This window comes from Simochromis diagramma, unplaced genomic scaffold (genome assembly GCF_900408965.1).
Source record: "Simochromis diagramma unplaced genomic scaffold, fSimDia1.1 OVJJ01000371.1, whole genome shotgun sequence".
Classification (NCBI taxonomy): domain Eukaryota; kingdom Metazoa; phylum Chordata; class Actinopteri; order Cichliformes; family Cichlidae; genus Simochromis; species Simochromis diagramma.
This window is the reverse complement of record NW_024386920.1, coordinates 2,819,436-2,833,435: the sequence shown is the minus strand read 5'-3', so window position 1 is coordinate 2,833,435 and position 14,000 is coordinate 2,819,436. Positions and strand designations below refer to the sequence as shown.

The 14,000-nt window shown below is 40.8% G+C and overlaps 1 protein-coding gene across 3 annotated transcripts in view; it reads right to left on the bottom strand.

Moving 5' to 3' along the window:
• The window catches only part of vstm4b (V-set and transmembrane domain containing 4b), a 32,297-nt gene that overhangs the window by 15,581 nt on the left and 2,716 nt on the right, over positions 1-14,000 (bottom strand). The window contains exons 2-6 of one of the 3 annotated variants that reach the window (XM_040036764.1): positions 10,724-10,774; positions 8,182-8,289; positions 8,024-8,049; positions 3,892-6,984; positions 1,657-2,064 (exon numbers count right to left, since the gene is read on the bottom strand). In XM_040036764.1, coding sequence (XP_039892698.1) covers positions 1,657-2,064; positions 3,892-4,063 — 580 coding nt within the window. In that variant the 5' untranslated portion in view covers positions 4,064-6,984; positions 8,024-8,049; positions 8,182-8,289; positions 10,724-10,774. Of the gene's footprint in view, positions 1-1,656; positions 2,065-3,891; positions 6,985-8,023; positions 8,050-8,181; positions 8,290-10,723; positions 13,856-14,000 lie in introns of those variants that run through there. The other 2 variants (XM_040036766.1, XM_040036765.1) reach the window with 2 other exon arrangements.

The window sequence follows — 14,000 nt, the reverse complement described above, 5'->3', positions numbered from 1 at the left end:
ACTGTGCCGTGATGCTGCAAGCCACATACATTCCCAAATGTTTTAGGACAATTTCCACATCCTCCAAAATTTAAAGATCATTTATTTTTCCATCAAATAAATTCGACATAAACTGTAATTTTGCTAATCCTTTATTCCTTAAACATAAGGGGCACTGTGTGTGCCCACTAAAATGGATGGATGTACAAAGTGGGCATTCAATTTCAAACTCTGGATTCACAAATGGTTGCAGAGGAGTCTTTGTGAAAGCATATGCGAAACTGGTTTAACATGCACACGTGTTGAAGTCTACAACTTTTCAAGGATGTAGACTGTAAATGCAGCAATATGCTTTTGTGAACATCACCCAGTGTTTTCAAGTGTAACCATTTCATCTGAAGTTGATTTGGATCTTCAGTGTGGCAGTTTTAACAGGCCACCCAATGTGAAGTTCCAGCCCAGAGTTACACAGTTTCTTAACAAACCACTAACTGAGGAACGACTCAGACGCCTGTGTCTCTGCCTGCTAATGAGTTGCTTGGACCATTTTCTGAATCATTTGAAGTTTATGAATCGCAACTAAATACTAGCTGTTAGCAGTGTCTAATGATAAGTTACTATATTCAGTATAGGACTACCCACTTTTTGCTTACAAAATTACATCTGTCTGTCCTATGTATTTACTGTATTATGATTATTTCAGGTAACAGTCCCGGGTCTTCTTTCTCATATTTTTAGTGTAATCATGCGGCACATGTTTTAAGTTGGTGAAAGGTCTAGAACACAAACCCAGACTCAGTGTCCGGATAGTTCTACAGTGAAGACATGCTGTTACAATAGCTGCAGTGTGCAGTTCAGTATTGTCTCACTGAAATATGCAAGACCCTCTCTTAAAAGGATGTGATCTAGATGGGAGCATACGTTGCTGTAAAAGCTGGATATTTCAGCACTCATGCTGCCTTTCCAGATATCCAAGAAGCCAGTTCTATAGGCACATACATCCTTATCAGAGATGCAGGCTCTCCTCTTTGGAATTTCAAACTTTGATTAATCTGACCACAGAACACTCTTCATGTTCAGAAACAGTGATTTCTGCACGTCCGTGGAGTGATTTGCTTGACAGAATCATGTCTGTTTTTAATGCATTGATGCCTGAGGTCTCGAAGACCACAAGCTTCTAATATTGATTTTCAGCCTTGTCACTTGTGCACAGAGATGGATGTTCTCCAGCTTCTGGGTCTTTTGATCATAGTATGTACTGTAGCTCATGAGATATTTAAAGTCTTTGGAATTTGCAGATACATTTGTCAGCTATACACTGATGAACCTGTTCCCATCTTTACTTCTGAGAAACTAAGATGCACTTTTCATACTCAGTAATATTACTGACCTGTTCCCAGTTAAACTTTTTAGCTGCAAAATATCCACTGTTGAAAGTTATTGTTATCCATATGACCTAAAACTGGGTGTTACCATTGCGAACCACAGTTCGGATTGGAGCATCCCTTTGATTAAATCTATAAGCACCATTCTCACATTTACAAAGGTCCATATGTATTGACTCAGTCAATGGATCTGATTCTAATATGGTGGTTTGTAAATCACTTATAAATCATCAAATCTCAAACAGTAACTATAACTACAGGGAAGCTCCAAGATAGCAAACCAAGCCCTCACCTCTGAGCTCAGTAGCAGCAGTGTAGTTGGATGAAGCTTTCCAGCGAGCCTGATGCTTTTTAAACTCCTGCACCCGGCACATGTAGAGCCCCCGGTCCCCCTCGGACACGTTCAAGATAACCAGCTCAAAGATCTTCCCCTGTTTCACCACTGTCAGCTTCATCTTTGGCCATGGGAAACTTTTTGTGTAGTTGCCATAGAAACGCTCCTTCCTCATATTGACACGGGCGATGAGGAGTTCGTCTTCTGGTTGATCTGTGCCCGCTGGTAGAAAGGTCCATTTAACCACAGGTAACACTGTGTTGCGACGTCGCTGGGAAACAACACAAGTAAGTGTGATATTTTCTCCCTCCTGGGCCACCGTGAAGGGAGAAGGGGTGATGGTGGCGTTGATGGCCAAACACAGATCTGTAGAAGTAAGTAAGAATTACAGCATATATTATTTGGACTGTTGGATGCCATTGGCTGCAGGTTGTTTAACAAAAACAATTGTGGCTTCTGTAAAATACTTCAGAATTTAAGTGATTAAGATTAAGTTAAGGAACATGGTGCAGAATTCAAGTCTTTGCAGAGATTAGTTGTTCTAATGTAAACTTGCTTACTTATGAACACGTTCAAAAACGCCATCTTTAAAGTAAACATTTCAACTTGCACCAATGCATCTGTAATCTTTTAGTAGCAGTATTTTTTTTAATGTGCTGTAATATAAAACATCACTTCATGGAATTACGTGCAATTTACAACATTTTTAAACTTTTTTTTGCTGTTTTTTTCTCTGTTAAGCCACTCAGCACTGACCCATGAATCATTCGAGCATAAAGGAGGCACCTGAGCCACTGTTGTTTTTATGTGTAACACCTAAGTAAGTTTAGGCACCTTGGTACCCATAGCAACATAATTTGTTCCCATTTCTTTAGCTAAACCTTTGAAAAATGCAAGAAAACACAGTTTGACAGGCAAAAACGTAAATATTTTTTGCACCAATAAGGTGATTCCCAAAGAGCAACACGAGTGTGATATTTAAAAACCTGCCATATATTGGCATGGAAGAGTGTTCTCAAACAAATTTAGGGAAACTGGAGGAGAAAAGAAGAAGTGTCAAGCTTAGCAATGATCTGAAGCAGATGAACGGTGGTTCAACGGTGGCTGTGAACGTTATTAATTTGGACCCAGAACTGACTAATAACGTGAGTCTATTGTGAACAACTTTTAAAATGAGACGTTCAAAGTCACTGCATCGCATCAAAAGATCATAAAAGTGCTCTGACAAAAGTTTTAGTTTTGGGGGGTCAAAGCTGTACCGTTCACAAAAAGTGTAAAAAGTGTCCATATTGTATCAAATGTAAGTGTGGGCAGCCTAGTGTTATTCATCAGTAGAAGAATACATCAGTGCATAGTTGACTTGAATTTAGCTTTTGATAGTAAATGCACTGAGAAAGAACAGCCATGAGCATCACAAATCAGAGCTAAATATCTACACACTCCACGGTGAGTTTGTTGTTGCTCAGCAGCTTTCTTCCCTCTCAAGCTGACAGCAGTGTTGTTTTTGGCAGCTGTGATGACATACGTGGGATGATGGTTGAGGAACAAACTTTACTGCTGCGCGTGTTGTATGGCATTATATATGACACTTCTGCTTTTGTCAACTTTGGGCACATTTCACAATCCCCATTTTCCACGACACGCAAGCGTTTTACTGTCAAACAAGTCACATGCTTTGAGCGCAGTGCATAATTACAATCAGGGCTTTCCCCCCCAGTTTTGTCTTTTATTTGGTCTTGAGTGACAGAACAAAACAAGGAAAATATAGCTTAGAGACTGTAAAGTGCTGCTGCTGTGATGAGTTACTTAAATCGCCTAAAAAGAATGTGGAGGTGAAACTGTAAAGTCTGTTTTACTTTCAAACACACACACAGGAAAACCACCAATTTTCACTCTGGAATTCCCTCCAATCTGTGCAAAGATATGCCGCGTTGATAAACTGTGTATTCTATTGATAACACACTCTCTAATCACACAAAGCTGCAGAAACTGGACAAAGACATGAAGTGCTGAGTTTGAGTCCACAAACCTTCTGAGATAATCGGGAATATTTTTCACCACCTATTTATCCATCACTCTAAAATCTTTCCCGATTTTGAGATGTTTTCGTCTAAGTTTCTCTGAAAAACAGTGGAAAGCATTTTGTCTCCACCACATCCACTTTGACATGAAGCAAAGTAAACTTTTTCCTACCTGCAAACAGAACTCGGGTCAGGAAAGCCAAGACCACAGAGGAGATCTTCATTTTCCACAACTGCAACCTCCATAAACTCTCAGTTAAATGCATGTGAAGAAAAGAAGCCCCAGGTTTCCTCCTCCTCTTCTTCTCCTGCACCTCCGCCTCTCCAGCTGAGGCGTGTAACATGACACACTGGACTCTCTGTTTCTAGTCAGAACCTCCCCTAATCCCTCCCACTTATGTCACACTCAGTGGGACCACATTTGGCAGGCTCACATGAGCACATTTGCACATATAGAAACAGGCAGGTGAGCATATGTGTGTGTGTGTGGGTGCATGTGCATGCACCATCTCTGGTTCTGGTAGGAGGACTGGGAAATGTAATTTCCTGTGCAGGAAGGAGGGTGAAGAGGGGAGTGTTGTTTAGGTTGACGCTGAGCAAATCACACTTCCAGCTGTGGAGGACAGTGGCCACAGACCTCAATCAGAGCTTTTATTTTAGAACACACACACACACATGTGCTGACACAGAAGGAGGAGGGGGAGGGTTGGTTGCAGACTCTGCGTGCGGGAATCTTTGCATTAATTCAATTTTTCCTAAAGCGCTTCACTGGGGCAGTAGTTCGTCCTGCTTTCACAAAGATCCCCAGACACTCGTGTTTAATATTGTGTCTTTGCAGGTCTGTGTGTGTTCATATCTCGAAATTCTGTAATTTTGTGCTGGTAACAAGATCGCCTATGAATTTTTGTACATCAGTCTTTCTGCTTGTTTGGACTGTTGGAACACTTTGCCGGCTTTTATCAAACCTCAGAAAGCAGCGCTAGGATGATCTGGGACATTTCTGATTTGCAGATAAAGGACTGAGGCCTCTTTAAATGCTCTTGGTCTGGCGACAGTTTGACCAGCCTGGATGTTCCTCTGACAAAGACGTCCCCACTTTGCGAAAGCTCTAGAAGCTCCTGGAGTCAAAATGTTTTCTAATTCACTAAATAAGAGAAAAGAGGCAGAGATCATTGCTAAGCTTTTCTTCCGACTGTTTATCAGCTCTGCAGACAGTTTTTTCCTTCTGTGTTCAGCATATATAGGAGAAATTTTTTTTTTCAAAGTGTAATACAAAACTTGTTTTTCTCAAGCAGCCAGCCCACAGTATTGGCTGGAAAGTGAACTAATATTCAAGTTGTATGAAGCTACAGACAAACTTCTTAATAAACTGTTATGTTAACTGCTGTTGGCCAGTCACAGAATATGCAGTAAAATAAACAAGTTAAGTACACACACATATAAATAATCTAAAGATTTATATTCTCACAAATGTCTAAAGTGTGAATAAAAATATTGCAGTGGTTGAGCCAAAGGGAGAACAAAGCAGACCATCCAACCCAACCCATCAGCTGGCTTTGTTGAGTATGCTGAGAATGATGAGTAAGAGCTTCAAATGTGTGAATCTCTGCTCCATAGAGAGTGATACAGAGTATCAAGTAAACAAGATGCATACATTATTAGAACCATGCCACGACCAGCAGCACATCTCCTTCTAATCTTAATGGAAAAGGTGTAACTTTCAACACTTTCAACTTTTTCCCCCAACAGTTTCTGTATAAGAACTGAAAGAGCTCAGTCACACTGGCCAGGGCAGTTTAGAAACAAAACAAACAAATGGCTCAAAGACCCTAAAATGGATAAACGGATAAAAGTGGGTCCATTTCTGCAAACAAACCCTTTCACTCACCAGCCCTTTGATCCAGTTCATTGCCTGTTAGCAAACAGACAGAGTATAAGCATACGGTGCAGGTCTATAAATGATATGTTTCTGCAGAGTATTGAATAAATAGGTGAAATGAGAGCTCAATATTCTTATAATGTTCCAGATGTTCCTAGTTTTCATCTGGGTGAAAGTGCAGAAGTAGTTCAGTGACTGTGTAGTAAACATTGTGACTTCAGGATTGACAACATCTGCATGTTATTACTCCGTGTCTGTGTGTAAGGTTTCCAGGATATTAGACGGGTTTTTAATGAGTTCTTCATGTGTCTCTGAGCTGGAAAAGGCAATCCCACAAACTTGGCAAAAGACTCAGACTTCTGATTTGGGTGATATGGATCTTATAGTATGGACATGGAAAAATGCCAAAGTAATGGATCTACAACCTGAGCACTAACTCTGCTTACAGTGGGTGCAACAGTAGAAGACGTTTCACCTTATACATAATCTAAAGTGTTTACAATTTTAATATTGACATGTTACAATAATGATACAGGTCAGATATTCAAAAATAAATGTATCATATGTTATTATTTTATTTATATTCCTGTGCCTGTGAGAGTTCACTGTGACTATAGTCCAGAGACATGGATGTTAGGGTAACTGGTACCTACAAATTGGCTTTAGATGTAATTGTCTTTCTAAGTTAATGCTGCGACAGGCTAGAGTCCTGTCCACGCTGTAGCACACCTATCCCAGTGTCAGCTGGGATAGTCTCTTCCCTCCTTTGCAACCCTGAACTGGGCAAACCTGGGTGATGTGGTGTGATTAAATTTAAGCAACTAGAATGCCAGAACTCAAGTGAAAGCTCAGAAACAGCATTTCATCATTATAATTTCATTACTTTTTATTATTTGTTATTACCCAGCCACTCGAGTGCAGTACTGAAAGGCTCCACTGTGGTTGTTGGCAAACATCGCCCCCTTGTGGAAAAACTGCCAGCTGCGTCTTTCCCGGTGCGTGGTGTTACATAATTTTTGTGCAGCTTGTGTGTCAGTGGAGCCTATAAATGATCTGAACCTATTTATAAGACCTTTAAAGCACACCAACGTTCCACAGACAAATAAAACACAACAAAAGCACAAAGCCAGTCTTCTTTAGATATTTTTTTTATGAACATCATTATAACAAATGTTACAGAGCAAGTAAAAGAGGTAAAACTCAGTGTTGAAATTCTGCAACAATTCCAGCACTGAAAAACAAAAAAAGGCCGCCAGGTTGATGTTTCGCTTTTTGCAGGGTTCACAGCATCGTCACCGTGCGGGACCTCTGTCATCACACGGCCCTGGACACCGCTGCATCAGAACGTTCTGATTGGCTGAGATGGCTCGAAGAATGCAACTGAGGCTGTGGTTGAGAGCAGATAAAATTTAAGGCCATGTGCACCAGTTGATGCAAACATTTCTCTTTTTAAAAACTATTTAGACTCCATCATGTCTTCCTCACTGACATTTATAAAACACAACAGAAGACAGATGAGCTACACTGTGTTTATCTGAGGAGCTTGAAAGAAAGTGAGTGGACTTGTATAAGTTTCCTTGAAGACGTTTCACCTCTCATCCGAGAAGCTTCTTTAGTTCTGAGACCAAATGGTGCAGAGTCCCAGCTATTTAAGCCCTAGTGGGAGTGGGAGTCACATGAGTGGCAGATCTACAGCCATCCCCTCTGTTCAAAGATCACAGTGGACATACATGGCATCTTTCACTCCTCTTTCAAACCATCTGTCCTCTCTGAACATTGGCATCCTTGAAAGATTGACCTTTGACCTTTAGATGCAGCTGAGACAGCTGAGTCTTATCCTCTCAAGGTGGCTCTTCTATGTTGTGCCATGCATTTATGAAGTGGCTGTTGGGTTTCTCCAATGTAGACGTCTGAGCACTCCTTGCTGCACCGCACAGCATAGCATATATTACGTTGCTCAGTTCTAGCAGCTAGATAGTGTGCTGGTAAGACTACGACTACATTCCTTTGGAGTGGGAATTACAAGTTCGATTTCCGCCCGGTATACAGTAAGGGTCCTGGCTTGACCCCCCCCATGCTAAAAAAAACAAACCCTGGAATGGCACGGCTATGGCTGCAGCTCGGACACAAGCATTACACTATATGTTGTACTGTGTATGTGATAAATCGTGATAAGTCGCTTTGTCCCTGGGATGTACCAGATTTTGCCTGAGGTTGTGGCTGGGTCTTAAGTGCAGTGGGGTGCCATGAAGAAGCGTTGTAAGGTTTAAATAGCTCGAATGAGAGGTGAAACGTCTTCAAGTACAGACACTTTTCTTTCCAAGCTTCTTAGATGACCATGACCTAGATGACTGAGAACCTACACAGACATACATTGTGTTTAGTCTAATTGTACACAACTAATTTATGAGGTTAACCACCCTACCTCTGAAAATCTTCTCATGTTGACATCTGTAAGGAAGCAGGGGGGAAAGTTGCACATTTTAAAGATGCGTGATGCATTTAATGTGGCATACTTTTGCATTGAAAGATTATTTTTGCAAGTAGTAAGTGGCTGTAATATAACCTCACAGTCCATCTCACCTTCATTGTTTTGACTCACTTGCTTCCTAATGATGCAGATCTTTGTTATAATGAATACAGCAACTAACAACAGGCCGATCCCACCTCCGATCAAAACGTACTTAATATCTGAAAGAACAACCAGAGGAAGCCAAGCAGCCATTAACAAACAAGGTAGTGATGAACGATGGAGTAAAGGAATCCCAGTTAGAAAGTTTAGCTATAATTTAGAGAAGTAAAACCAAAATCCCTCACATGAAGACCGCTAGTACTGCTTTTTACTGATAGTCACTAAATGGCTCTCATTTTATAGACAGCTCTCATTCAGCTGTTTACAAAATTAGAGCTTAAATTGAAAGCTAATGCTGAATTACTCTGAACGGGGAATGATTCCTTTGAACTGTGCTTGGAAATAAACAAACCCACGAGACCTGGGTCACTCCAGAAAGCAGTTACACTCATGACTAAACACCTGCGAAGGAACAGAACACAGTTTGGGGAATGCCAGCTCATGTTTGCCCCTCCTGATATTCTGAAGAGTGTGTGTGTGTGAAAAAGAGGAGAAGGAAGAGAGTAGATGTTTGATTTCACAACTTGTTTACTTCTTGTAGGAGTAAAGATCTGAGGGTCACGCTCCTCCTGCAAATTAAATTGCATCATCGGCGTTTGCAATTTGAATCCTGAACATTTCTAGGAAGCATTCAGGGAAATGGGCTACTGCTGGTCAGAGTGAGAAATCCCTCACAGGCAACTTCAACTTTACTGCCAGTTACTGGTACAGATGATCACTGATTCAGAACCAAAATGATGGGAAGATTCAATTGTTTAACATTTGAAATCTGGCAAAGATTCAGGTGAATGTGCATGAGTCTCATGAATCATGTTTTCTTTTACATTATGTGGGTGGCCAGATGCCGGTGCAGATTTGTCTACATTCCCTGCCTGGGGAACACCTGGCACCGATGTGCACCATGGGAAGATTTGGGCAATGTTCTGCTCGGAAACTTTGGGTCCTGCCATCTGTGTGGATGTTACTTTGGCACATAAAACCTACCTAAACATTGTTACAGACCATGTACACATTTTCATGGAAATGGTATTCCCTGTTGGCTGTGGCCTCTTACAGCAGGATAATGCTCCCTGCCACAAAACAAAAATGGTTCAGGAATGGTTTGAGGTGTTGACTTGGCCTCCCCAGATATCATCTTGAGCTTCTCTGGGTAGACAAACAAGTCTGATCCATGGAGGCCCCACATTGCAACTTACAGGACTTTAAGGATCTGTTGCATGTTAGTGGAGATACCACGGCACACCTTCTGGGGTCTAGTGGAATCTATGCCTCAATGGGTCGGGGCTGTTTTGGCAGAAAAAGGAGGACCAACACAATATTAGGCATCAGTGGTCATAATGTTATGCCTGATTGGTGTATGCACCCATGTAATATATGAACTAGAGTAATCAAACAAAACTTTCAGAACTTTGAAAGTTTATGTAAGTGCAGCCAGAGAAGAAGTTCAGTTACTCTCCAGTTAATATTGCATTAGACTAGAATGCACATCAATGTTTCCGTCTTAAATATCAGCTTCAGATGACATATCACTGCGACTGAGGCCTTAACAACTGAACTAATGCAAAGAGATAAATACTGAAGATTGATCTTAGGCAGATGAGTCTGATTACACACTTGATGAACAGACATAAGTATCATGTCATCACATCCTGCTCATGCTCACAACAGCTACGATGACAGAAGAATCAGCAAAAACACACATTTAGGCTCAATGAAAGCAGCAGAGCATATAACCTGGTCTCCATAACGAGCTGATCTAAACCCATATGGGATAGGTTGGGTTGGGGTAGACCAGAGTTTAAGAGTGAAGAAAGTGTCCTTCAATTGACATTTGGGAAAGCATTTCAGGTGAAATCCATGTGAATTCTCTTGCGGGAGAATACTGTATTCACACCGGCGGTAAAAAATAAGAGATGGACTAAAAGTCAAGAAGGGGCTTTGTGAAACATCCTTTCATGTCAATCAAAGATGAGCTGGCCTCAGTTGTGTTTTTTCTTTTTGTTTTGCTTCACCGCTGCAAAGCAGCAGTGAAGCATCAGTAAGCTTCAGTGCTCTCCATGCTCTGTAACTTTGTCACTTGTGTGAATTGAGCTGAATTAGGAGTGCATGAAAATATCAAACGGTGGATGCTGGAATCTTTTTTGTTTGCACTCTTGTGTTTGCTATATACGGCTATTTTATGATTGAGATATTTAAAAAAAATAATAAAAAATTTCTGCAATCCCCAAATAGTAGAAATAAAGAAAAGCCACAAAGTGCAGATGTGTCCAGATATTTGACTGGTACTGTAAAATCAAAACAATCTGAATGGGTAGACTGGGTAAATAATTACTGGACAGACTGACTCTTAAATGATTGACTGTGAAATATAAAAAGAATTGACACATAATTTAACATCAGTCAGAGAAATCTGCAGGCGTTTTGCTGTCTTTAACTTGAGCTTCAACTATAATCCACCTTAAAATTGTTATGCATGTTGTTATTGTTACCCACCTAATGTTTCTGAATCTGCGCCGTCTCCTCTCACACTTGTCAGCAAAAACTCTGAAAAACATTTTTTTCCAGTGAGATTATTTTCAGGTCACAAAAACAGGCCGCTCAAGACAAACAGGAAGGCAGTAATGCCACAGTGAGGTCGCTTCTATCAGATAAGGCGTCTCAACGTTGTGTGCAGTTTACAAAACAAGCAATTGCACAACATTCATAAATGATGAGGTGTGTTCATGTAAATTCAGTGCTTTAAAAATAATGCTGGAGAATAGTAAATGCATTGAAGGCCAGTCTAGAACTTTGACTTGGGTTTTAACCGTTGAAGATATGAGCTATTGTCTAGCAAGCCTGCAGTGGTTAGAGAGGTTAACCTGACTCCTTCCCTCCTGCTTCAGATAACATAAGCTGAGTGTTATATAACAGATGTACTTTTAACAGAAATGCAGTCATTGATACTAATGTGAGGTATTGTTTACTTATATTTACTGTGGAGGGAGTGGTAACCATTATCTAGATTTAATTGGGAAAAGGTTGTTTCTATGTCACTTTGACATACAGTAGACTATGTCAGCAACACGTTGCTGCACTGTGTTGAGGAGAGAGCTATTAACTAATATCTATATATATGTACCATCTCATCCAGCACTGATATTTCACAATAAACTATAGTGAAGTAATGGGCCAATTTGAACTAAAGATTGTGCGACCATGTATACATAAAACAAAATACCCCACTCAGTCTTGTTATCCTTTAAGCTTATCCAAGAAGTCTGGGGGCTTGATGGTCCTGCGCAGTATCTTTGCTGTTCCTAGGACTGCGCTCTTCTGGACAGAGATCTCGGATGATCCACTCCCCCAGTTTGGGGCTCACTGCCCTGAGTGCTTTGACTACAACAAGAACCACTGCTGCCTTCCCCCATCACATCTTCTCAAGCTCCTCTCTCAGCCCTTAGTATTTCTCAAGCTTTCTTCTTCTTGATGTTTTGCTATCACTTGGTACAACTATGACCGTCTTGCCCTGCTTGTCCGTCACTTCTGTCTGGTTGGTTTGCAATCACCAGTTTGTCTGTATCTGAAAGTCCCACAGGATCTTAGATTGGATATTCTCAACCATCATATCCCGTTATGACCTCGGGACTTCCAGGCCATACTTGGCATAGATGTTCCTGTATACTCTGCCAAACACTTAGGTGTGGCTGTGCAAAGATGTCCCTGACACAACCGAGCACATAACAGGATGAAAGATGCTAGCAGGCAGAGCATACATGGAATGCCACAACCAAGGTCCTGTCTGATGATTAGTGCCTCTGCACTGTCCACCCATTGGTAGAATAGCTATCATAGCTGTCCTACACATCCATGACAGGCAGCACAAATGGTACATTCTAATCTGATCCAATTCATATTACTCAAATTGATAGTGGCAGCGATAACTCAGTAGGTAGAGTGGTGGCCCCATACACTACTCACTAGGTGCCCAATAGCTGCCCACTGCTTCACTGAGTGGAAGTTCCTTAATGTCTGGCAAAAATTAACCTTAGGCCAGCTCTTGCCAAAAGTATTTATAAAAGTTAATAAGCAAAAAATACAGAGAGTTTATACCATTTATGTTTACTTCCTCTGTCTCAGGGCAGCTGGGGCTACAATGTAGCTTGCCATCACCAGTGTGTGAATGGGTGAATGACTGAATGTAGTGTGAAGCACTTTGGGGTCCTTAGGGACTAAGTAAAGCACTATACAAATGCAGGCCATTTAGCATTTTACTTTAGAACAAAAGGATAAACTTTAAATACCAGATTTATAATAGTCTTTTAAATGTAGTAGGACTACGACATGAACATGATAATGGCCCGTATGTGCATCAGACAGTTTTTGCATAGCTGACTGATGTTTGTCTATCACCAAATATGTTTCACATTAGTAACAGTCCGGAATTTCCCAGTTATGAATGCCCTTTGTCCTGGCATGGCCTAGGCCTTAGTTTGCTAGATTTGATCCTGTTACCTATATTAAAACCACATTTACCACTTTGATTGAAAAACCTTTTTTTTCCAGCTTAGGCTGAACCAAAGCTCTTATTTCCACAAAAACAATAGAAAAAACAACTAAATTACTGAGTAATTCTTTTTAGGGTTCATAAAAGTTCACGAAATGTCAAAGCATAGGTGATTACTACATGCTAGCACTGTAACCAGTCAAAGATAAGTCTGTTGCTTTGCACTAAGTAGCAGGCATAAATATACAAGCTTGGGCTCCAAAGAAACTACATGGCAGCAGCCAAAATAACAACACTTAGGCTTATCTATATTTTTTCGGTAGCTGGTTGTGTGCCCACAAGTTTCAGTTACCCAATTCCTTCACAAAGTTTCAGGCCAACAGAAGGAGTGACATACATCATCCCTGTTTGGTGCATTAAAGCTGCAAGACCAGACATGCGAGACCAGACATGGGCAGAGCACAGGAAGAAAACACTGAAATTTATGACACCCCTGAGCCAGGCACTCAGTCTCCAGCTGCTCCTTCAGAGGCCAAAATAAGTGGAATGGTGCTGTGTGAGGTTAAGTATATAACTGCAGCAGAGTGCTGCTGAAACAGAGCACACATGCTCAGCAATTGGCTCTCTTACAGATTGGAACCATGAGTCACATTCAAGGGGCAGCTCTTAGACTCTGTCTGCTGTTACCATAAGCCAGATGATAAATGAGAAGCAAAGGAAATAAATTTTCAGCAGAAACCAACAAGTGTGGGTTAAATGCCTTGCTGAAGGACACAAGCAGTAGTTGGATGATTGTACGACTGGCTGTTGCTGGGGTCAAACCTGTGACTCATCAGGAAAAGATCTATGTGTTATTTATCGGTCTATGGCAATTGCTGCTTAACACATCCTGAGTGCTGCAGGACTGAGTAAGATAAAATTTCAAGTGAACAGACTGTATGACCTCTTATATAATGTGCCATATCCAGTAGTTACAGGAGGCACAGTCTGACTGTTCACTAAGGGTTTGACTCAGGTCAAATGGCTGAAAGCATTAATACCATGTACATTACAAATTAATATAAAAACCCCATTGCGTGAATATATCATAAAGGAGTAGATGTAGCAAACAGCAGAATGTAAGAGATATTCAGACTGTAATATTTCAATTTTCTTCCTTTTTAAACAGATCAATCTGATGACTCATTAGTATGAGCATTCTAAGAATAGTTTTTTCAATTGTGTCTGTTTTATATTAACAGCTACAGTTAGATCCAAAAATATGTTTGGACACTGACAAGTTTT